Source organism: Typopeltis vanoorti, chromosome 3, assembly GCF_054136105.1.
Source record: "Typopeltis vanoorti isolate ZY-2024b chromosome 3, IOZ_Tvanoo_1.0, whole genome shotgun sequence".
In the NCBI taxonomy this organism is placed as follows: Eukaryota; Metazoa; Arthropoda; class Arachnida; order Uropygi; family Thelyphonidae; genus Typopeltis; species Typopeltis vanoorti.
Genome location: NC_143551.1, coordinates 170695632 through 170722601, shown reverse-complemented (window position 1 = coordinate 170722601; position 26970 = coordinate 170695632). Strand labels below are relative to the sequence as shown.

At 37.5% G+C, this 26970-nt stretch overlaps 1 protein-coding gene across 2 annotated transcripts in view; it reads right to left on the bottom strand.

Annotated features, from left to right (window-relative positions):
• The window catches only part of LOC150108742 (pre-B-cell leukemia transcription factor 1-like), a 457214-nt gene that overhangs the window by 83883 nt on the left and 346361 nt on the right, over window positions 1-26970 (bottom strand). For both annotated transcript variants that reach the window (XM_090416205.1, XM_090416206.1), the window contains exon 3: window positions 14887-15137. In XM_090416205.1, coding sequence (XP_090272331.1) covers window positions 14887-15137 — 251 coding nt within the window. The remainder of the gene's footprint in view (window positions 1-14886; window positions 15138-26970) is intronic.

Genomic DNA, 26970 nt, shown 5'->3' with positions numbered 1-26970 from the left:
TTCCTTCCTCTCTCCCATGACAGGACCACCAATGTCCGTCCGTCCGCTGACTACTGCTGATGGGCTAGCGTGGTAAATGGTCCAAGTGGCCAGCAGGGACGCAGGTTGAAGACGGCAATTCCAAGGCAGTTTGGGCAGCAATGAAAAATTTAAACAGATCAACGTGCCTCGTTTTAAATCTCTGCTGAACCCCCATTTACTTTCCCCCGTCCTCTCCGTATTCTCCACTAGCTACGGAGACACAGCTGGCGACGGTCGAGCGGTAGCGCCATACTAATACCGACCAGAAAATGCCCGGATCACATCCTGACAACTTGTCACACCCATCTTTATCTGCGGACCGCAAACCAGACCTCAAATATATACGGCAGCTCCGTCTCTTTATCCAATACACACTAGGGGTCTAGCGGACGCACGAGAAGAGAGTCTTGTCCGGCCTATTGTGATAAATAGACGCCAAAGCCGGCTAGATTTATTTTCCAAGCTACTGTCATTGTTATTGTTCGTTTTTTTTTTCCCCTCTCTCTCTCTCTCTCTCTCTCTCTAAGAATAGCTTCGGTCGTCTATACATAGACGTTCCTAGCAGACAATGACCAGTGGCACCAGTGTTTTAAGGCGAGCCCTCCTATTGTTCCTCAAAATAAAAGAAATACTTTTCCTTTTCTAGTTATCTTTCAACATCTCTTCTCATTTCAGTTATTTAAAAGATTATGTTAGAGAAACACTCGCATGTGCCGATGAGTAATGGTCTGGAATTAAAGATGTTAGTTCTTCGAAGAGAGGCTTACATATTAAATAATGCTTAAGCCGTAGAACACACTAACAACAGTCCTGCGTCTATCTATTTTGATGTACGCCAAAAAACAAATTATTAGCTACATTCAGAAATAACACATTTAATAACGATTTCGTACCTTGCAGGAAAAAATGGAAAAACACTTTATTAAACGTCAAGCACCAATGTACATCACACTCAGTTCTGAGTGTTTAGACTTTTTATTTGATCACAAGATGTCATAGGAGAGTTGTTATAAAGAAGTCCGAGAATAATGATACAGCGAATGGAACAAAAATGGTTCACGTTCACACATACCACTGTATCACGGACATTTGCAATAATCAGTTACCTCTTTGGAAACAATACAATTCTCTAAACTGGAAACGGATGCATTTGAAATCATAGTTTCAGTTCTGGAGTGCATCGGAGCTCGTGTGTTAATGTGCCACGGTATGCGGTAACACCTACATCATACGCAAAACGTTGCAAAGAATGACTACAGAAATCGAAGTTGAGTAAGACACGAACTTCGACGTTGAACAAGACGGCTGTAGTAGAATTAGGAAGAACAAAATACCAGGTAATACGAATTGGAGGATAAATGTCACAACTGTGACACCAGACAAGCGTCCAGTATCACAATTGTGCAGGTTAAATGAGGGTTTTATTTTATATTTTACGTAATGAATATTACTCCAGATGGTCCGAAAAATCGCTGCAACTGAACTGCATCTAACCGAATACTTGTGGTGAAATAAATTACAAAGATGTATTCATCATCACGTGCTTCTGGTAACATCATTGCAGGATTTGCAAATCATATATACTGAATAGGAAATATTCGTCAAATGTCCACCTTTCATCTTATATTTTTGTCAAGTCGTGCCACATTGAAACTGAAGGTGACCCTTCTTTCAGTAAACTCGAGTTTCGACTACGATCATATGGAATTACGGGAGGAGGATTATGAGTTAACAGGAGAATATTTTCCTTCAGAAGAAGCAAGGTTCTATTTATTTTTATTAATTAAAAAAGCACACACCTGGCGTATTTTCTTAATTCTGTTCATATTTAACAACAATGCAACTTTGTTTTCTTAATGTAAACAAAAATTTGTCTCACGGTAAGAAATACATAAAGGCTTGGTAACAGTCTGCAAACTCTTGCACAAGCTTGGCCTACAGGATGCAGATCCATGACCCAGACGATGCAGATTAAAACAAAACAAAATATTAAAATGTTTTTGTGAAGCGTGGTATTTTATAGACCATGTGACACACACACACCCTGTTGCGGATGCGTGTCCTGTTTACAGTTTCAAAAGAATCGTGTCGTATATATTTTTTGGCATTAACTTTTGATATCTTTATTACAGTTGTCTGTTTGCATGAATTCCCGTACACATGATTTACGTGAAAAATTCCAATTCCTGATACTCAGCATCTTGAACATACAATTGGAGTTTTGAAGGAAAACATCAAAATAAATGTCAATGTTTTCCCGTTCGTAGTGTGTCAAAGGTGGGTTTATTCTTTCGGATAGTTTCGACACGAAGAGGTTTGATGAAATAAGGGAAAAAGGCTGAATCGAACACACAATGAGATGAGTTAAGCATTCATGGAAAAATACGTACAGAAAACAAAAAGAAAAATTTTTGAAGAGATAAATTATCAAAACAGGTATTAATTTTCGTTTCTCAAACCAAAACCAATGCATTGAGACGAAGTCAGTTTGCTCCAGCAGGAAAGTGGGTAGAGCAAACTGACTTCGTCTCAATGCATTGGTTTTGGTTTGAGAAACGAAAATTAATACCTGTTTTGATAATTTATCTCTTCAAAAATTTTTCTTTTTGTTTTCTGTACGTATTTTTCCATGAATGCTTAACTCATCTCATTGTGTGTTCGATTCAGCCTTTTTCCCTTATTTCATAAGAGAACTGTAAGACTACAGGCAGTTATTGGCTGCATGAATTGGAAGGCTATTTTCACATTGATGGAGAACATAAAAATATAATGCACCATATAGCATATGAAAAATTATTGGCTACTACTTATCACACCAATTTTGCGGAAAATCCCTGGCAATTTAATCATAATACAAACGAGCAACTCAATCTGTTTCAGGATATTTCTGTTTTATCCAAAGATAATTTGAAATACATCGCGCAGCAAAAGCACGAGGTCAAATAAGCAGTCTTCAACAAGAGAAAATTATTAAGCTAAACTAAGAGGTAACGGAGAGTCTGGAAACAATATTAATGATCTTAGAATGATGACCCCATTAATAGTACTTAATATACCATCAGCCTAATGCCGAAACCAGACGGTCAACAGGAATCGATCATATGACAAATTCATTTGTTCCGCTTACTTCGGACAATCGTTTACTGACACGATCGGGTCAAACCCATAACCCACTATCAACAGTCTCCAAACAAACTCATCGGTACACGGAGGTCATTCAGAATTACGTAAAAAAAGACAGGCGATCCTTTGGGTTACACGACAAACGGTCGCAATGAACTGAACGTGGTCATGAAAGTCTGTGATGGATGAGTCCACCACGCTGACTGTCCTCAAGCAACGGTAGATCTTATAAAATGGGTGGGGAGCAGCCCAGGAAGAGGAAAGGTACCAGTTCGGATTGCTTACTAAACACTAAAAATTACCATAGAAATTACTTGTCTGCCCGGCTATCCCCTGGCCTAGCGTACCGTGACGAGACAGAAAAAGCTAGACAGGACAAACTGCTAATTAAGCTACGCCTAGTGGTGGTCAGCAACTCTGCTCATTACTTCAGCCGCCAATAACCGCACCGCTTGTCGCCACTGGCCCGTCACAAAGGTACAGCCGCAAGGCAGGCGAAGGAGGTAATATTAGTTCGCTGGGCCTGAAGGGTTAAGAGCTCTTCCACTCGAAGGAACAGACTTGGGTTCGGTTGTAATTGTGATTGATGGGACTCCGATTGCTTCGAGCCAACAATGGGTTTCTAACTGTTGGCGTGATAAGATTGGCGAGTTATGGGTACGACCTGAGCCTTACTATTACCTTCCTGTCCAATGACCTGATTGGTAGGAAGATATGAAAAGTTTTGTACAAGCAGAAATAGCTGCCTTCACCTATTATGCGGATCTCTTGGAAAATGCCAAGCCTGATACGCTTCAGAACGCATAGTATAGTTTAGAACTGTTAGTCTCCTACTCATTAAAACAAAATCTCGCCAAAATTTTGTTTAGCTAGTCCCTGTGTGTGTGTTGTGTGCGCGCGCCGATATATATATGCTGCAATACGGACCGAAACCAAGAATCTCCAAAACCTATTGACATTTCAGAAAGGTCTAAACATCTCACAATGTCCGACTTATCTTTTTTTTTTTTTTAAGTAAACTAGGAAAACCTGAAGTGTTTCTAAATTGTTGTCTACAATGTTTATGCCTTACTTTTAACACTGACCTGTTTATGCCTCACAGAGAATTAGGTCATCAACTCTTCCTATTTAACAATTAAACTCAAATCACGAGCGTCATATAACGACTCTTATTTTATCAGATGTTCTAACCCGACTTACTGTATAAATGAACAGATTAGCCCGCAAGGGTTAAAAGTCAAGGCACTAGTCTCAGGAATGCAGAGAACGGAAAGAAAATGAAATAGTTTACAGTGAAAACGAGAACAGATTTGTATGCTAAGCACTCTATGATACAGTGTAAAACAGATGAGGCAACTTGGACACGTTTAATATAGAAGATCGAAGTAAACTTGAATAAGTTTACAGATTGATTTCAAATGGATTGCTCGAGTAAAGTATTGCAATTTAGTATCATCATATCGATTAAATAAAACATTAGACTTCAACTTTAGTACGTGCGTTGTCACTATTAGGCCCACTCATGTGTTAGTCTGCATAACATTTAGGAACAAAACATTTTAAACGCTCTATTTAAAAGACACCCACATATTTAGAACTATATTAATCACTAAAATGAATTTTTGAAAAGAAGTATTCACATGAGTTCTATTTAAATGCTGATTTGTTTTAACAGTTGAAAGCATGCAGTTGCTCGGACTAAAACCGATAAATCACGTGACAAGCAGCATAACAATAAACCGATACCCTTTTAAATAAAAATTTTTAAATCGGTGTTTTTTCATTTTAATTTTGTGCACGTGTCAAAAGTCATAAAAGTCCCGCAAGCCTGTTAAAAGCAAGCTATCTAAATCCCAAAGTCCATTTATTAAAATGAAAACATCATTAAAAAAAACTCATTCGTTAAAAATGCGCTGCTTACTTTCAAATTCCAAAGTGTAATCAGGTGGTCATGAAAGAAACGAGAAGACACAAGAGAAAAAGGAAACACAAAGAAATGAGAGAAGCATATGATAGATACGACAAGTGGGTTGGAATAAAAGATGAGGCAGAACGCAAACATTGTGCAAAAATATTATCGTAAAGCACACACACACACTGCACAACAAGACAGACTTGCTTAGACAACAAAGTAGCGTCAACATCGCAGTTAAATGTTAATGTGTCATGTAATTAACGCAAGTGTGTAATAGTAATGGACCTAAGGTAAACGGTAAACACGCCAGAGAAGGGTGAGAAACAAGAAAACACCAGGATGTGAGAACTCTCCAGGCAACTAAAGATGTGACATTTCGAGTATCGTGGTTTTTTTTTTCCAAAAAAATTGGAATGAACAAATAAAAACTACTTAAATATTGATCGCAAACAACCACGTATACAAACTAAACAATAAGATAAGACTGCGATGATTAGATTACTGAAATTTGTTCTGGAGTTTTACATTTCTGGAATTAATTTCCGACACTTCAGTAATCTGCTTGTGACATCATGGATTGTTTTTTGTTAACCCAGAATGGTTAAAGTTAACAGTAAGAAAGTACTTCGTAAAAGACAACAAGAATTCTCTGATCAATATCGGAGGTGACAGCGACAGGCTACTTATTCTCCACTCTTTTTTTTTTTTTTTTAAACCTAATTGTACTCTGAGACTGTAGGAGTCCTACTGGTTGGCAGTGCACGCAGTCTAATAGGATCCAAAAAAAAAAAAAAAAAATAGGTGACAATCAACTTCCTGAGATAGAGAATAACAATGCCTATTGTTGGTTTAGTGGATCTTTTCCAAACAAAAAAGTTGCCGTGTTCTAAGCAAGTTAATTTATTTTGTTCTTATGGCCAGAATCCATTGAATCGAAGACGGCTACCAAACTTGCTCAGATTACTAAATGGAACTTCAGTACCTTCTTCCATACCGACTATTAATGAGGGGGGGAGGTATCCGAAGATAATCTCATGGCTGAGCTTGATCAGCATGATATATTGATTACGATATATATTCTATGATCTTTAAAAAATCTTACATGCGGGTATTGAAAAAGAAAAATGTAGTTTCTATTTTCAAGTATAGATCAATACATTTAAATACATTAACGAGTCCATGTGATTTTGTTTTCGAAATAAAATAGTGCAAAAAAAAAATTTTTTTTCACTGCCGATTTCGAATACCTTAGAATTTTTCATGTACTCAGTTTTGTGGAATGCTGGGAAATGTAACTAGTTTATGGACATGGTGCATTATCTCCCATTGCTGTTTTGATGTAAAAAAAAAAAAGAAAAAAAGTTGTTATCCTGAGCCGTTTTAATGCCAAGTAATCCATTCTAGAATGTGTTTAGACAGGATTTAACATATTCAAACACTGCCATACTTAGTTTCATTTCTCATCAGTGTTTCACCACAAAGGATTTCCTACATGTAAATTCGATGTGGAGTAGAATTACACTAAGCCTACGAGACTAGTGTGTTATTTGCGTATGTTCTCATTTCACCAGATGTAACACCATTCCTAAGACTAAGAATTTCGCTTCTTTCAATTCTTATCCGCAAATCAATTTCAGAGATGGGAGTTATCTCATTATACATGTCATCTCTACTGTCCAGTTATACCCGACTAACTCGAAATAATACCACAGTTGGTCCCTAGAACAGCTCTTCTTTTAGAGATCCATATTTCAAATACAAGTCCTTGCTTTAAACTTTGTAAAAGATAATTCTGGCGTCAACGCCCAATAGATTAGATCACGGTTCAAAGAGAAAATAAATCCTACATAGGATTCCTTTACGTCTAGCATGCCACCTGTCATCAGATTTTAAAATGAAAAGGAATAAACAACACTCTAGCGTGCTGTCACCTAAGTAACAACACCTCGGGGTATACCCATTCACAGACTTTATTACTTTAATGGGACTGTTAATGAGAAGGGAATTATTAAACCAATTTTATAGTAGAAAAGGGACAAATTTAACCTTCTCGTGCCTATTCAAAGAAATCGTATGCATATCTAGTTATTATTTTTAGCATCCTTTTCAGTGTCCAACTGCAAAAGGAAGGCAAAAATGGGTAACAAGGAGAAAAGTGCACTAAATCATACTGAAACGCGTACAGTTTTTATGTGGGGTGAAAGAATATCATGAAGTGTGGTTATACGATGGAAACCGCAAAACTAAAAGGATGCATCCGTATATCACACACCATTTGGTTCCCTTAGGAACACTGACTAATTAAGCTACAACTGGAGCTCCTCTCTTTCTATTCTATTGCGAACTCGGGTCTACAGACAACAGTCCGCGTAAACATATCTCGGTTAAATTTTAATAGAACAAGTCACCTGCGTGTGGTTGGAAGATGTAACATCAGTCACGTGTGCCACTTTATAGAGTTAAAACTACCAGATATTCGGACGACTTTTTTAGCTTGTCATAGAATTGTTAATGTAAGTTTAGTTCTGATCGTTATTAGATCGCTTCAAATAATCAAGATGGGCTCCTGAAAAAAGTTTTACAGGAGCCGCCGTGATGCCTGCTGGATGATCTTTTAACCGATTATTGTGTTATATTAAAAGTTTATTTTGAAAATATAACTAATACCGAAAATTTATTTACCGTTTCTTGAAAGTGTACCTATTAATACCAAATATACCATTTGCTGTCTATTGGTTAAATTATTACAAATTTATTTTCCCAGCAAATCATGTATAGCAAGGCTAGAATATTCTTTTTCACTCGCTGATATTGCATACCGGAAAGCTACAGTAAGGTTTGTTTGACTAGTGAGAAAACAAACATTTAAGCACATAATACGCCAAATTTTAAATATTACTAGTTATTACATTTAATTAATCGCATTGCAACTGAATTTAGTGGTAATTCTAATTAATTACTTCATTAACACTTAAGGCGAAACAACTACCTTGTATGCTATTTAAATAATAATAATATGCTCAATCATCGATATGATCTATGTTTTTAACTTAAACAAAGGATTCCAGAAATATTTATAATGAACACGTTTGTACACCGGATAGTATTCGTCTCTACAGCAAACGATTACATCATTTTCCAGATGGCAGCAACTACGTTAGTATACTGAAGGTATGGTAATATCCCACCTGCAGATCCAAACTAAGATAGACATTGCACATTTCCTGCGGAACAAATACCAGCTTTCTACCAATAATATGAACGCTATGGAGATGTCATAACTCAGAACACACAAATGAAAATAAACTTTTTTTTTTGCTGTGAATTTAGTTTACAAGATGATCATGACCTTGTAACTGCGTCATCTGCCTCGTAAAATGAAAATAAACAGGAAACTAGGTGAGTTGAGATATTTTTATACCAAAACTTTCCAGGAAAAGTTTCTCACAAATGAAAATCCCAAAAATTAAAAACAAAATCAACTTTTAAAGTTATTCATTACAAAAACAGTCCACTGTCAGCATTTGCCTGGAATTACTACAAACAAACAAAATCATCACATCGCAACGCCATCTGGCGTCACATCGGCGTCTTACGCTAGACCTTCAATAGGGATGCCTCAGTGATGCAGTCGAAAGAATAACACGTTCCTTCAATTTGATGAAAATTATAGATACCATCCGGAATGCGATCTTTTTTTCCCAGACCTTTTTTAACTGAAGCTAAGTTAACTGGTGTCAAATAGGAGGCAGGAATGATTTTGTTTCCGGTAAAATAAGCAATATCACAAAATAGGCACAATTAACAGACACAACAGGTTTGGCATTAATTTTAGACAGTCCCAATTTCCACTTGGACGTCGCCTATAAGGAAAAAGGCACCAGATATCTAGTGGGGGACTGTAGAGCAACACATCGTCTACTTCCACCACACTTCACAGATTCGATACACGCTTGAAATCATCGAATCCTTTACACCACAACCCAAGTGTGCAGGTACCTGATTTGGCCAGTAAAGATAATCACATATGGCCTGGACAGTTTTTCCTTCACCTGTGGTCACCCTACATCAAAAGACTACTAGCATCTGACCATGCGAAGGTAAGCATACTGAAATTTCCTTTTCATGATACCAGGCCATCTATTTCAAGCATACTAAACAAACTAGAGAGAAGTACCCACTCGAAACAAAGAAGCTTCGTGTGTATCTGCACGATACAAAACCTATCTACGGTAGAATATTAGCCAAACTGAACATGAAGATCAAAACAATGAGCCTCTTCGCAATTAATGAGGAATCCAAATTCGTTATATGAATAATAACAACAACAAAAAATTAAAGTTCTACACCGGTTAATGTAAACAGTTTTCATTGATTTTAAAGATTTAAGTTTGAATTTCTTTCGTTCATCTCACGCAAGCAGACAATAAATAAATAAATTTGATAGCAATCATGATTAGATTATGGTAAAAAAAAAACAATTTCCAGGCATGCATACTAGGGAACACATTCCTAGGAAATTGTATGCAGGAAATCATAGGGTTTTCTCTTTTGGAAATCTAGAATTGTTGAGATAATCATTAAGTAACAGAAGTCTTTCATGAGTAATGAATCAGTCACCTATCACGTAAGTAAACCCGTTGAAATCCCGTCTTTCATGGATTTTTTGGGATTTTGGACAAGGCACGTTATATGGTCCTAGAAGGGTTATTTTTTTCTCTCTTTTCCTCCTCTTTCACAAAAAATTCAAATCACCGTAGGTTGTCCAACGTTTTCAATGTTTTACGGTATCATCTGTCCTTCATAAGTGTTGCAAAACAGAATGAATTAAATATCATCGGAGTACTCGGTAAGAAATACCACTAAGCTAAAACCATGTCAGCAACTAGTGGTTGTCAATTCACCTCAGTTTGGGATTCATTTTATCAAAGTTTCCAATCTAATCTGACGGTCTAGTGTTAGCTGGTTATCTAATTTTATTACACATTAAAACCATCTGTCCAATTCGGGAAGGCGATGTGATTTCTTCGACAATCCAACCCTAGGTTATGACCTGTAGGTGGGGAAAAAACAGCAGCAGTAATGAAGAAAACCGCGCTAAATAAGAAAGAATAGTTGTATCTTGTGTGTGTGTGAAACACGATCGTTGCCAATTCAAAGTGCTCGGCAATTCACGATGACAAGAGGCGGGAAAAGTGATAAATTGACACCAGATGGTGATAAGAACATTTGTGTTCTCATGACAATAAGGCTACTGTTGAAATGAGGAATTAAGATTCAACGATTCACTTATCACAACAAGCCGAAGCCTCTTACTTCTCACTCGACTGAGATGGGCCTCTGCCAGTTCTCTCACACATACTCTTCGTTTTTGACATATCTGGAAGAGAATGTGACACTAGTGTGCCATTTGTATTCCCGATGACAGACATTTCTTGAAAGGTGAAGCCTGATAAGCAAGAGAAGAGTGCATCTTTAAAGCAACACAATGCATTTCATTCAAATATTATTACTTATTTGGATATAAACGGGCATCTCAAATAAGCAGATATTTTTTGCGATGCAAACATAATTCGCGATATTGGGGAGTTTTCAGTAAGTACACAAATTGTGAGATGGACGAAATTATTGTTAATAATTAAACTTCCTTGTTTACATCAGTGGTTAGAAATAATTATGGTAGCATCAAAAATGTAAGATGAAATAGGAACCAAATACGCTGAAACGTAATACCGTCAAAATAGTACGGATTTTTAAAAACCGAGAGTAATCAAGAATGCAACGCAATTTGTCTTTCTACAAATCGTTCCATGTCTTGATATTTCCCGAATGTAAATGTGGATGTCATTTTCCATTTGTAACTTTCTTTTATAAAGTAGTTCGAACAACGAATGTATCAACTCACAACATAAATTTGAAACAGAAACAAAACCTCGAAATGCAGACGATTCCAAATGAATTCTGCAATGAAGAATATTTATAACACTTGCTAAAGGCCACAATGCTTGCGTTGTGGGTTTTAGCAAGCTTTAAAAATTAGTGCGAACGAAATATCAGAGTTCTAGAAGAGGGGTCTCAAAAGATGAACTAAATTTGGATCTCTCGAAGTTGCCTAACATGCACACGCTAAGAGAGGTTCCAGACTAGTGGTTAATTATGTTCTTTACGTTCAAGTGATATGCGCTGGCAGGACCGATCACGCTGCCGATGTCGGCTTCACTACTAAAACAACCCGGATTATATAAATCTTTGTTACCTACGGCATTAAATACTAATTTACAGAAGGTTTAAAAAGTTACAATGAAATTCTGTACATAGTCTAGGCGCAAATATAAACAATTAGAATTCTGTGTGTGTGTGTATGCACGGTTAAGAATGAAATAAAGAAAAAGAAAAAAAAGAAAGATAGAAAGAGACGAACTATATATCCTTCAAAAAAATTAAAAATTAAGTAAATCAAATATAATCACGCAGATTATTTTTTTAAAAGCATTCAAACATCTAAGAAAACATTTTTCTTTCCCTAGAAGAACATTTAGGAGCGCGAGTTGTGGAATTATTTATAATTTTCAAAGTCATGAGTTAAATTTTCCTGACCAGATCGGCTATTATGCGAGAGAAAATAAATAATCATTTTAGTGAAATTCACTCCGTAACATGAGGATCATTCTTTGTTTCTACTCTGCCGTTTTAAGAGGAGTTTATAATAAAGGGCCTGCACATATGAAGCATATTAAGCAGGACTAGTGTATTTATATCGCATTATGTTCAACATCAATGATAAGATAAACGAAGTCCCTTCTATAGACCACCTAAAAATCTTTTTTTTTTTGTCAAACACCAGAACTGCTTAAAAATCACCCCAGGGTGGGCAGGTTGGGTGACTCATTTCCTTATAAACATGAGTCACCGTGTAAATTAGTCGCCTGGAGTCGCTACAGGGGATATCACAGGTTCCTGGCATGCAGTAAACCAGAATATTATAAGAAGCTTGCCAGTCCAGGTCAATTTTGGATGTCTCGTTTTTCTCATACTTAAGATTTCAGTGCTTTTTTATTTTTTACTTGCTCGAGTTTATTTCTGCCCTGTGCGTGTACATGCGTGTCCGGAAAAGCAATGCGGATAGATCTAGATTTACTCAGAAAGAGTAGTTAATTCTAAGATGAGTACACTTTTAATGGGAGCGAAATACGTTTCTCTCTCTCTCTCCCCGTCCCCATCTTTCGTGTTACTTCCTTGCCAAGGAACAGCGTGACCTGCGGCTATGCGGATAAAGGAACCGAGAATGCGCAGGAAACCAGGTAAAGAACGACCTCCCGCTATCTAAATAGGAAGAAAGTAAAAGACCACCTCGTCTGAGTTTACACCAGTTTCTCTTGGGAAACACGCCAACCGTAGCCACACTGCAGCTGGTGAGACAAACGTAATTAACTTGGCTTTATAACCACCGCTGAAACATCATGTGATTGTACAAAGTAAGTGCAAGACCGATAAGGAACTACACCACGACTTAACAGTGGAGTGCATTGGAACAGTGTCTGCAAAGAAGTTTGAGCGGAGTGTCTTACAGTGAGAAGGACACCTCTTTAAAACCGACATGTTATCGAGTCAACAACGGCAATCTATGCAATAATCCTAAGAGTCCAAAACACACACACACGCGCGCGCATACACAGGGAAAGGGGGAAGAGAAAGAAGGAAAATAATGAAAAAAAAAAAAATAGGCGTGACAGGAACTGGCAGGCGCGCGTGTTACCTGACCACACCTGCGGAGCTCTGCAGCTGACACAGCACGAAGGGAAGCGAATAAAAGAGAATGAAATAGAATTTGAATGAGCAAACAGTCATTCTGACAAACTCCAATATACTCCCATCGAACCCAAGCGACCACTACAGGTAGATGTTTTGAGTTCGTAGCTGTTGTTAAGGAAACAGACCTATGACGACAAAGAGAGAAACACGCACAAACGCAGCACGAACCAAAGTTCCACAAAGTTGCCAATGCAGTTCTACCACTCGTTGTGTAGCAAATTACACACGTGATCCAACAGGGCGGGCCTGTGGTAGTGTTTTTCCTGTGCGTGTGACTGAATGGCCGTCTACGATTCTCAGGCCGAACCACGCCCTCCATTTCTTGGTGTCTTAAAAACACTCATTTAGTTAGCAATATAACATACACAGCCACGTAGCAAATGCCTGGCACTGCACCTGAATCGCAAAAATCCACTGTTGCTTTGTATGCAGTTGTTCTTAACATACCTGCTCTTCAAGATAACAGGTATACAGCGTGATGTCTGTCTGTATGCCCAAATTACCAAACGAAATACAAATTAGGTAATTTGTAGACATCCCCCCCCCTCAAGTCTGTTTATGAGCACACGATCCCGGCTACTCAAATAATAATGCATGAATAGCAACTTCTACGAAAATGCCGAACTACGTAATGTTTTACACAGTCTAATGATAGGTTTCAGTAACGCTAATATAAACAATCGTGGCATAGATTATACATCAAAACTTCTGACAGCCTACATCGTGATAGTGTCACATGCCTTGGCCGAATGCTCCCTAACCTGAAGACCGTCTGTTCAAATCTAACTGAGCACAGAAGTCTGTGAATGGCTTAATGGTAAATGATTTTCATCATCCGGTGTGAGACCACCATCCGACTTAGTGGAGGCCTCGAAATGGTGGTAAATAAACCAGTTCTATTTTTGGTCTATAGAGCAGAATTTCCACCAGCCGTATTAATTTTAAGTATTTATCTTTTTTTTTATGTACTGATTGCATATGCAATCAATACATAAAAAAGAGATCAGGAGGGGAAAAAAATCTTGTATTAACCAGCCTGCCTTGAACTTAACAGTGATAAAGAAGGGGTGCAGAGTTAAAATGTTGATTGTCGATATTTCTGCCTGTTTTGCAAGAAGTATCACAGTATCTGTTTGGTTGAGTTGGGGAAGGGTGTTGAAATTACAGTTTAAGAAACTAATGCTTTGAGGCAAGTGCACTGTGTTCAACAGACTGTATCCTCCGGCCAATAACCGTGTTTCGCAGGATGAACAACACCACCGCCTTCCTACAAGACTGGCTAACGTATCTTCGATTTGTATACGATACACAAATATAAGTCAGTAGACAGCTTTATTCATTATCACACGACACTTCAAAGTTCGTAGGCACAAGGATATCTGAGGCCGATGTCACTTTCTGAACTAGAAAGGTGGAGAATATGTTACGGGGTGAAGAGGCAGATCACACTCCTTTTCCTCAGGGTTAGTGGTTTCAAATTAAGGATGGATAAACTCGAACATTTCGAAGAATACTAAGCCTGGAAATCTCTGAGCAATGGGCCAGTATAAGCTCGCAAAGCCACTCGGACCGGTCGGTGCACAAAGTGGATAAGCAATTCAAATTAATCCTGTATTTCCCCTCCCCCCCCCCCGTAATATTCATATTTTTTATGTTAATCAACATTTGGTTGGGAGAATCAAACGGTTTATCTAATAATAATAAAGTTGGGAGATACCTAGTGGAGCTAATATAATCAGAATACTGTCCCGTTATGGAGTAAAAAACTAATAATTTCATATTTGAATCTATTAATTACTTTCTCGGAATAACAACAAAAAATGAAAAAAATAAGTTCCGCAGGTTGTCAAAATAAGCCTTTGTATTAAAAAAAAAAAATAAAAAAAAAAAATAAATCAATTTTTAAGTTTCCGGACTCCAACATTCACATAAGATCAGTAACACGAGTACTTCGCACTGTTTTTTTTTCTTTTTCTCGTAGATGTGGCAATCAAATGAAGCAAACATAAACTTACCTGTTCGTATTTTTCTAACTCTTGATGGTATATTTGCCTGATCTGAGCTAGTTTCGCCCTATAGTCCGAATGTTCAATAGCATTTTCCGGTTGCCCTGGGCCACCGGATGCCGCTGCAGAAGCATTCGCTGCCGAAACTGCACCTCCTCCTTTCTCAGGACCTGCTACCCCCTCTGCTATGAGCATGTTGTCTAACCTCATCAACTGTGGATCTGGCGGTTCTTCTTCTTGGGTATTTCGTAAACTGAGAACTGAAAAGAAACATGATCGATTAGTCAAGCTGTCTTAAAGATCCATCAATCAATTATCTCATCATTCAATAAACTGTTTTTTCGGTCTGCAGAAAGTGTTAATAGACGATAAATCAGCGTTTAGTCTTATAATCAGTCTTAATAAAGTGAATTTTCTTACTGCGACATTTGACCATGCAAATTAAGTCCATCACGATCTGCAGTAGGGTGGATATAGCGATTAAAGTAAATTCGATTTTTGATCCTTACGGATTCATACTTTTTTATTTATTTTTCCATTTCATCCCCAAAAAACGAGCCTAGATCTATGTTTCATTTTAATTACGAAAGGAAAAAATTAATTAAATATATGAATATTATTTTAAACGATTTATTTTGTCACTGATTGCGAAAAAAAAAAAAAATTCAAGGATGAAGTCCAAAGGATTGAAGGAAGCACTGACGGTCGTATGATGAAACCTTACACTTCTTGCAATTTTCTGGCAAAGCTGAAGTATCCATTTCTAAGAGTGGATAAGCTGTCATGCAAGAAACGAACTTTGCACTCATATCTGAACCGCTGTGTACTGGTAAACAAAAGTTAATATTCAACATTTAAACTGAATACCATAAACGAACATTTATATATTTCATTTTTTTTAAGTTAAATTTACACATGAACTATAAGAAATAGAGGTATTATAAATCCGTCATTACATGGATTTATAATACCCCATGGAAATTGCATTTGAAACAAAAATAAAATTGACTAGAGAACTTCTAAGAATGAATCTTGGGCAGAAGTTGCCTTGCGTTGCGTCTATGAAACATAACTTGAAGCCTTCTCGGCTGTTTTCTTCAACTATTTACAATAAACTCTTGATAAGCAAATTTATATACGTGGAGTAAAATCTATACATTTCTTTGAGAAGGCAAGAATAAGAAGAAAAGTTAAATTAATTCATGATTAGGATCAATCCACATGCAATAACAAGAACGAAAGGGAAAAAAGGAACACACACACACACCCTCCTTTAAAAATCGCACAAAATCTAGAGATTACCGAATATTTTTGCGAGGGATTTGTGTATGAACGCAAATGAAAAGAGTTCGTACTAGGAACTCCTATACCGAATTTGAAGCAAACCGTCGATCAAAATGATTCCACGTCCGTGGTCAGTTGCAGAGTAGATACGGCAAACTATTGTTGAGATGGAATTTCTCAGGTTCACCTAAGTTGATATATTTTTATTCCTTTTGTTCAGTAAGTAAACTCTTTATGCATCTTTATGGGTTACCTTCTTTAGTGAAGATTTCTTAGAATTTCGTATAATAGCACATTAATTAATTATATTTTTTGTTACGAATTACGTTTTATTGAAACTGCAGACGATATAAGTGGGTCGTTTGTTTTACATAAAAAAAAAAAAAGAAGTTCCATATAATTTAAATGATCCACTCTTGAAATACTCTTGAACAGAAGTGGAGGAAGAGGAATGTGTTTTGGAAAATTCGAAAAAATTTTAGGCTCATTGGTCACACACTGAAAACTAATTCTATGTAAAATTTATTCTCTTCCTCCTCACACGAAAGTGCATAAACAATGATGACAAGATGTGGCTGAACTAAGTTAGTCAATCAGCCACATCTCATCATCATCAGTGTTCGCAGGTCCAATGCCCGTTGGTATCCGACGCTCTTTTCCCCATTCTTTGCCATTTCTCTCAGTCCATTGCCAGGGGTGACTCAAATCATGTAAATTCTTTCCACACCACTCTTTCACATCATCTACCCGCTCTCGTCTTCGACGTCCCCTTCCGATGATACCGTCCAGTGTACCAAACATCAATGTTTGATATTTCTACTGTTATTCATCCTGCAGGTATATCCAAAAAGCTATAGTTTCCTTCGAATTATTTTCTGCATTAGATTCTTTTGCAGTTCACTTTGCTACACAGTTCTTCAATTGTTACGTTTAGCACCCATTTAGTTTGTAAACTTTCTACAGCATGTTCTTCCGAAAGCCAATATTCGTCTCACAGTCTTTGTCCATTACTCATGTCTCACAGCCATAGAGAGCACTTGGGAATATGCATATGTCCACCCTTATCTCTTCTTCTCTTCAACTTACCTCTCTTCTTTCTAGTTCTTCATCTTCTTCAATAATAACTATCGTCTGCAACAGAAAATTATTGATTTTTTTTTAAACCCCTTGAATTGTACTTCCCCTTATATTCTCCCTTATGATATCCACGGTTCTTTCCAGAAACAAATAAACATGTCAGGGATGCAGGGTCCTCTTGTTTCGTATCTCTGGTTGTCAGGAAACAAAAAAGTTTCTACTTTTACACATTTTAATATTAAAAATATTTTCAACACTTATTTCCGTAAAGTTTTTGTTTGTTTGTTTGTATGTGTGGATGAGGGGAGGGGGTGTATCCACATGCGCGTTTTGCAAAAAAAGAGTATTTAAGTTAGGTTTGTCCGCACAATGTTGCGAGGAACAACGTTTGAAGTGATTTCGAAATTATATAAACCAATTATTCCGTTCAAATCAATGACATCGCTCAACTTAATAAAATCGAGGACTTCGGATGAAAATATCTCCACTCACTTCATATTTAATTTAATCGTTTTTAATGACAAAGGAATTCGAAATGACAGTAAAAGTTCTGTTCTGATTAGATGGAATCTACTAAAATTTTGTAGTTAGAACTGCATTACTAAATTTGTATGGTCACTTGAATTTCAGTTTCAACTGCAAAGAGACGAGTACGCCTGCGTGTGTTCTCCGGTCGGTTTTCCTGTTTTGCAGAAGTTCCTGTCTGTATGAGAGGATTGGAGATTCCTTCAGCCTCTTACCGACACGTAGTAGATGAAATTCAAACTAGGATCTTTCCAACCCAAAGAAGCAGGTTGTTCTTACTATGCTGCGAAGAGTTCGCAGATATGAAAACCACGTAATAAACTCAACCAGATGTGTTTCGTAATCTTCAGAATGTACCTGCATTTTTGTGGGAATATTAATTAAATAGAATATCTTTGAAAATATATCTGACAATATTTGCGATGAGTTTAATAAACGATCAGAAATATCTTTTTTTTTTCTTTTAATTACAATCCACCCACCACCTTTACCTTTGGAAATATAGCGTACACTAGAAACGGGCGAATGTGCTTCACGCTCAAGTAAAACCTTTAAGTCAGGAGATGAACATCATCTACTGACTTAAAGAGTCACAAATATCAATGCCATAGTGAATTCGAGTCGGAACCCAGTAGGCTGGGAAAAGAAGACGTTCTCTGCTCGTGACTGTCTAGTTTTTAGAAAGAGAGAGAGAGAGATAGAAAGAAAATAGAATGATATCGGTACACAAGATTCTGTTAATAAAACCTTTGCGGAAGGAAGCACTGAAAATAAATTAAATGGCAAAGTCTGTCAACAGGTCTATTCTCTGGGGGCATATTCAATAAACATCAGTCAAAAACAAAAACAAGAGAAGAGCACTCGTTTTTATTTTAATAAAAAAAAATGGATCTTCCGTTTTTGGATGGAATATCTTCGTCGGAAACCGAATTTCGGGTTTCATAAAGGGCAGAATTCAAACAAGGCGACCGGAATAAAAAAAAGTGCGCACCACCATATAAATATCAAATGCACACCCGTGCAACAAATGAAAAACAAGTCAAATTATCTTAGAATAATTTTTAAAAAAATCTTAAAAACAAAGATCTTAACATACGAAAGAAAACTGTATATTTTAATGGAAGGTATAAAACGTACGAAAACAGTGTTTAGTAGATTATATTAAAAAAGCAGCCCTGGCCAAGGTGTACCACGAATATTGAACTATATGGTTCGCAAAATGGAAAAACAATACACAAAGAAATCGCTAAATAATTTAAAATAAACGTCGTTTAAAATAACATTTTAAATAACAAATATCTCAATTAAAAGTATATGCAAGTATCATCTCCTGGAGCAATTATTGCAATAATCATTACGACAAACCTCCACTGACTCCAGAGCGCAGAAGTCTAACCAATTTATTTTCTAATAAAATTAACATTTCTGACTGAGACAACATGAAAAAAAAAATAATAAAATAAAATAAAAATAACAGTTAACGTCAACTTCATTAACGATAACTCCAACAGATGTATTCGGGCAGCGCTGATCGAAAAACCTTGCAAAATCTCAACGTAAATGTGTTTTGTAGTTTCAATAAACTTCTACTACGTATAAACTTTATTTTCAAAACTCTGTTTTCTGATTAACACTTACATTAGCAATTTAAGAAACGTACAGGATAAGAAACGCAAAACAAACACGATCCAATTCGGAGAAATTACATACAAAGCATCTGCTGTAAGTAAACAAATCCTAAGAGTTGTGTCTTTTATGCTGACGGCTACAAAACCACTTCACTTGATCGTCTTAGGGTGACCCTTGTGTTGGTTCCCCTCGCTCTGTTTTTCTTTCTTTCTTTTTTTAAGTTCTCTTTCAACCTTGTCCCCCTCTGCAACGCTCTCCAAAAATGTTTTGCGGAACGCAGGAAACAAGAAGTCAAATCGCATGGCAATGGGTGTTCCACCTCGCTGAATGCCATATCGGCAGCTATGTAAAGTGGAAGGTTAGAGGCCAACAATGACTCTTCCATGGTAACGGATGCTGTCTGCTATGGAAACGACGCAAATTTCGAGCGTTTTATGGGCGAGCGCGTGAGCTTAAGATTTCCGAAAGTGACTGCTTCCAGCCAGTGCACGTGCTTGGATCGCGAGGCGGTAACGATAACAATGTTCACGCACACGTGGCTGGGCAACTAAAAGGTCAGTCCGTAAAACAGGCGATCCTTTTACAGCGCAACGTCCAGCGGCGAACGTCTAAAATTACAGTAGACGATGTTGTGAACAGCGTGGAAAGAGTTGGGTAAAGCAAAAGGACACAGTGTTATCGGCGTTATAAAAAGCTGCCGTAAATAATGGCCACAGTAAGAAATGCTCTCGGGAAGCTGAATTTTAAAGCTATAGAAGCACAAAGCAGAAACGGGAGGCATGGAATGCCTCCATTCCTATGCAGTAGAAGACCATGCGATACAAGGGAAAAGAATTTGGTTTCCGTTATTGATTCCATTTTTATATATGTCATCTCATATATATATATAAGTTTCATAAATTTATATGTGCATTTGTCTTTGTTAGCTGTAATACACCCAACAACGTGCGGAGAACAACAACACACAAACTCCCAATCTCGACTAAGGCAAAACTACATTCGATTATTCGTAAACCTCATAGTGAGAAGGATCTCCGACTGCAGTGCCCTCTAGTTGTGTGTAAAAACTACCGAGTTTTATAAAAAAATAATAATAACAATAATAAAACCTTCAGTGCTATTTTCAACAATTTTCTATGGGTTTCTAATACAGCGAACGAAGCCAATCGCATACTTATATTATTCTCTCTCTCCTTGAAATTGTCCCTGTTATTAAGGCAGCTGGAAACGTTTCGGCGATACACAGAATCTATCCACGACGGGGTCAGGGGCCTGCAGTAGGTCCTAAGGTGTCATTTCTAGCTGGAACAGGAACAACCCACTAAGCAAGAACTACCCTTTGGATGACCTACCCTTCAATAATAACATGTGGTTTGCCTAAGTTTGTTGACTCTCTTCCCAAAGGCTGGAGCTTGGGGAAAACACGTGATTCCGGTTATAAATTACTGTCATTTCGGTAGGCTCAGTCTAACTGCGTCTTGGGAGAACGGGAGGTGGGTGAGAATTGCAGTTGGTAGTTCTTCAGCCGTAGGCACTCTGCTGCTCGGAGAACGCGAGCTCCAAAAACACGAACAAACTTTCTTTCTTTCTCTCTTGAAAAACAGATGGAAACAGTATACGGATTTTCTGCATGTAGCCTCGACACAGTTGTTCCTGTGGGTTCTTTTAAACACATAAAGAACGTGATCACAAAAAATAGGTCACGAAGTAGCTTGAAATAGTTTCGGAAATTTAATGTATTTCAACCTTAATTAAATGAACTTTATATTACAAACTTTCGGTTTACATGTATATAAATAATAAAAGTTCAAAGATTTAAAACTTCCAGATCAGGAAAGACGGACTGCCACTTAACCACAATTAATTCGTATTGATAATACTATAATTACTAATACTAATTTACATGATTATCCCATTACTCTTAACTAAATGAATCATTGCATGATACAATTCTTAAGGAGGATGAGCAGATGGTCGGCAATCCATTCTTGACAGCACAGGCGTTGCTCCAGTAAGTACAAGGACAGTTCAATAAACCCCACTGTTCACGTTAGGGTTATTAATTTATAGATACAAGAAAACCTCTTTCTTTCGCTTCTCCTCCGGAGACTTTCTTTTCCCCCCCATTTGCCGAAATCGTTCACCCACAAGGCCTGCAATGTGGGATAATCCTGCAGTAAATCAAACTGTTGCTGGAAGAAAAGTAACACTTGACCACGTCCCGTCGTTAGCAGCGAAAATACTGTATACAAATTTAAATATAGAGGTCCCCTAAAGTATTCGCTTGCAGACCCCCAGAGGGCCTCATTACCAAGAGAACTAAAGATAATATTTAACAATTATTTGGCGGCTCCTCTCACTCGATTTCTCGAATGCTGCGGGAAAAGGGGAGGGGGTGGTGGCGGTGACGTCATTAGCGCGTGCCCAGCGTGCGCGTACATCAAAAGCACGTGAGCTAGCAACGAGATTGAAAACGAGCGAGAGACGATGGGCAGCCATTAAGGTCAAAATTAGCATGTAATACTGAGAAACAGCAGAGATGCTTTGGCGCTCATTTGCATATAGATGCGGCTCCTCATTCTGTCCGCTGCTTGTCTTGTACATACATATTCCATAAGTCATTTTCTTCCTGTTTGCACTCCGGACCATCAGACAAAGACGTCGTGGTAGTTGTTGTCTCTCCACTCGCTTTTACAACCTTGGAAGACCTCCGTAACATAAGGGGTAGTTAATTAATGAATGCCACCATCAACTTGTTGATACGAGAGCCAGGTTTCATTTATCACGAAGCGCCACGTTTTCCCCCCTCAACCTGTGCATTCTATTATGAGTGAGTCGCAAACAAAAATCAACCACTGGTAAAGCTGAGTTTCCTATTATAAAAGTGGCACATAACGCTCATGAATCTACACCATTATCCTTTCAACACGTACAGAAATAGCAGGCTTGTTACAACACTGCTCACGAACAGATAAAGGGAAATTTAAACAGAAAAAAAAGAAAAAGAAAATTAAGAGATCTTTAAAAAATGGTTCCCTCTATATACTGTCAAGGTGTAAAAGATAAAAACTAAAACAATAAATAAACAGTTTCAACTTTTAGTTGGTTAAAATATTCTTCTACTAATATCTACTATTTAATAGTACTATTCTATGTTTTAAATGATAAATCCAAGTTATTCCAAAATCATTTCTTTTAAAATAATATTTAATAAATATACAGAAAATTGTGAATTTAAAATGAGCACGAATGAGAAGGTGGATAGAGATTTGTATAGCGTGTCATCTATCAAAAACAAATATGAGTCAGTGGAATATTTTATAAGACCAGGGATAAGACAGTCATCCACGTCAACTTTCCGATGGGTAATACTATAAATGTAGTAAAAAGGAAGATTTCGCTATGTTATCTGGTTATAATTTTTTTTCTTTTTTTTCCCCGCTTATATTTTTTCATCGGATCTCCCCCCCCCCCCCCCGAGGGAAAAAAATAGAAACGAATGGCCCTCTAATCACCAACGTACAAGTTCACAACTTCGCATCCTCAAGGTTAAACATTTCCAATTCTCGATGGATTCTTCGTCAAGGAGAGATGTTCATATATTTTACGTGGCACTTCTTCTTGGGTATTCTCTCGCCACCTTTCAACAAGGAAAACACACGGATGAATTGTCCTCGTTACCTTGACACTTCAATCAAAAATGTGAGGAGGAGGAGCAAGAAAAGGAACTTCGAAACTCGAAGAATAAATAGCTTCCTCATATGTCCACTTAACATTCTTAATTATCGAGGTGTATCTCACGCTACAATGGTAAAATAAAATAGATGACGTCAGCTGGGAAATATTTTTCGTCTCAATGGATGCGATTTATTGCGTCACAGAGATGTTTCTGCAGAAAGGATGTTCAATTTCGTTACTTTAATCAACTTTGAGATGAGAAATCTACGAAGCAACACTTTGAAGATTGAATTTTTGAAGATCACCCGGAGAAGGTTTTAGAGTATCCATGCCAGCCTGGCTGACCAAGTGGTTAGCGTATCCGCTCTCCAGCCAAAAGGCTGCGGGTTCGAATCCCGCCGTGGGCATAGATGTTTGGGATTATCTGTGGAAATACAAGTGGTCGGTGGTAGATGGCGTTTGTGTAGTTGCGGTCAGTTGGTGGATTGAGCACTGGAGGTGTCTAATAATAATTTCTAAAATATCGTATTATAACTCCACTTCATTCTAGTTTGATTGCTGCTGTTTGTCACTCATCTTTGCTGATTTAAGCGACACAATCTTAAATGCAAAATGCATTCACGCCAGGTTTTTCTGTGTTGTTGGAGGTTTTTCCCTTTCAGTCATTTCCGACAGTAGGTGACTTCGTAGGCATTGCCCACAAAGTGTTTCTGGTGAGATTTTTACAGGATAGTTCACCCCCCCCCTTCCCTACACACACACACACACACACACACACACACACACATAATTTTATCTGGGCTAGGGACTGGATATGACGGACGTATTCATGACTGTAATCCACGTGTGTTCACGGGGCCGGTTTTTCTGTTCTGGGGGACGAAAAACCACGTGGAAGAGGAAAAAAAAAAAAAAAAAACCTAACTCGGTATGAAACCGGCTAACTCACCTTTAGTCGAAAGAGATCAGATAAAGGTTCATTACGTCACTGACAGGAATCGAACGCAGGTCTTTCCGACCAAAGGGTTTCGTCTATACTGACTGAGCTCCGGAGGCTTCAGGATTGAGTACGTTTGTAAAATTTAGAAAAACACATTTCGACTGTAGAATGATTTGCACGTGCTTTACCGTACACGGGATTCCGTGCGAAAAAAAAAAAAAAAAAAAAAAAAAAAAAGGCACAACGTAACCTGTCGCATCGGCAGGTGGTGGAGGGAACCAAAAGTGTTTTGGCACAGCAAGACACTGAAAGTAGCAGGAGTTCTTGTGTAGCAAGCTGGTGATGGAATACATGAAAATTAATAGAACCGTTACATGCTTGAAAGAACGTAAACAGCTTTGTCATCACCAATGGCTGAATACGTCTTTGTTCAAAAAAATATTAGAAAGGGAAAAAGGTGTTGTGTGCACTTCATACTAGGGCCGTTATGTAAATATCTGCAAAATCGTATGCAAGGACGTACGATTTCATTTCTAAGTACGCCACGGAATCAATGGAAATAACACAAACAACTGGCAGGCATTGATCTTCTTTCGCAATGACTGAGAACAACAATTGGCTGTCAAATCGACAAGCAGTGACAAAATTTTATTTTGAGAAATACCCAAACATACGTGAGCTCCAAAATTCTTATGCTACTTCAGTTAAATTAGAACATTTCGTACGGTTTTTTTAAATCCACTTTAATCAACCTTTGAGATTTATCTGTAGTTTCCTTTTTTCGAACACGCGCATATGAGCATACCTACACGCACACACACAGAAAGAGAAAAGAAATCAAAAGACAAGCACAATCTAATTTGTAAGTTCAGGATAGAAAACGACAAGCGGTAGGAGATCTGTAGTAATTCGTTTAAAGCGGAACCAATTTTCAGTAACTGTATTAATACAAGTATTCTTTGTAGTAGTGTCACTCAGTCTTAAGTTAGCAGGCGATGTTCCTTGCCTTTTCCTTCAAGTATCTATCTGCCGTCAAATAAAAAAAAAAAAAGAGGGAAAAAAATCGGAAAACAACAACATAACAAAAAGACATTTAGACTAGAATTAGGGGGACAACAAGATGCACTAGCGGCACCGATCGACAGCATAAAGTTTTCCAAGGAAGCAAAAAACTGCTCCGTCTGTATACATGCAGTTGTTTGTGAGCTGGGCGTCGTTCTCTGTTCGACGACGACTTGCATTAAGTGATTAGTCTCGCTTCGGGAACTGGAAGGGGGATGACACAGGGGAATGAAAAGAACAGAGACCTGTCACACTTGACATCCACGGTTGAAGCTACCAATGCTGGGGAAGTATTTGTTTGATGGCGAGGAAAAGCAGGCTGTTTGTGTATTAGTGGCCGTCAATAATGAGATGAAACCAGGCCTTGCTGTGTGTGTGTTATGCTTAAGAAACGACGTAAGGAATATGTGTTTGCTTTGTTTGTCAACTGTCTGGTGTACTGTAGGATTTTGTGTAGTACTTGCGCAGTGGAGCCGGAGTGCATTTCGCTTTTTTTTTTTTTTTCCCCTCCCTCTAATACCAGCGCCATAACGAAAGCATCCATGATTTGACTTCGAGCATCCTCCTACTCTTCCCCACTTGTGTGCCCGACTTACATAATCATATGAATCATATGTACAAATTGTGTATCTTATTGTGATTACTCGGTAAATATACTGCAGTCATTTTACATAGAATGCATAAAGACATGCAACCCGCAAAGCAGAAATATGAAAAAACAACAAAAAAAAAAACCTGAACTTTCATCCAATAATATTTGGCGACTAAAACAGCGCAATGGCTGTTTGGGAAAGCATATTAAGAAATTCGCTACAAAGAGAAGCGAAATTCAACATATACAACAAAGATCAAAACTCCAACTGGCGACAAGTGGAGTAGCTTATCATTAAGTGTTGGAGGTTCATTTCTTGACGGGGAAAAATTATTATTTTTTTTTTTTAAGAGTGAAATCCAGTTTAAGTGAGAAAGGACGTGCTTCAAACAGTGTTAGAAGATGAGCTGCAACTGCTTCCAATAAATAGTAATAAATTAATAAATAATTGTAAATATATGCAGTAGGGAAGTAAAATAGATTGAATTTAGTTATGTAACAATTTGATAATTAATATCAATCCCTACTTGTAAATGTAGGTTTGAAACCATGACTATTTAAATGAGAGAGTGCTTTAGCTCGCTTTTATAACCAAAGCTAGCGTATTCACTGATCATTGAGAATGGTATGAGAAATGAATAAAACTAAGATGGAAGGGATACAAAATCCTTCTGGTCTGCACGAGAAGGCCTAAGTTGCCTTTATTGAAGCTTCCAGTTGGTATCACTATGAAAGTTAGTCACTCTTGGAAGAAGGTAACGATGTCTTAGCATCATTTTTATTTTTTGAAATTATTCCTAAGAATGAGGGGAGAATATTCCGTCTTGTATCATGATATTTCTTCATTTATATACTTATACTCCTAAATCACTCGAAGTATTTCTTTTTTTTTTAAAGTATTTTAGCCAAATTAATATGAACGCGACCGCAAAGTCTACTGAAACTTTCAAGCACAGATTTTAATCCCCGTCCTTTACTAGTAAATTATCTATAAAACGTTTCAAAATTCTAAAAGTGTGTCTCTCCCTCACACTCACACACGTTCTTACTTTTTTTTTTTTTTGAATTTTCTTGTTTGATAGTATAACAAAAGTTCTCAATGAACAAACTGTAAACTAAAACAAGAAGTCGACAAGCATAAAATAAACAAACATCGAAATCGAATCACAGAGAAATAACAACAAAAAGTGTTTCAGGGAAAAAAGTTTTGAGTAGAACAGCAAAACTGTCTCACTTGACTTTCCAAGAATAAATACCACATATGTTGTATGTATGTATGTGTGTTCGAGGGGGGAATGCATTTATC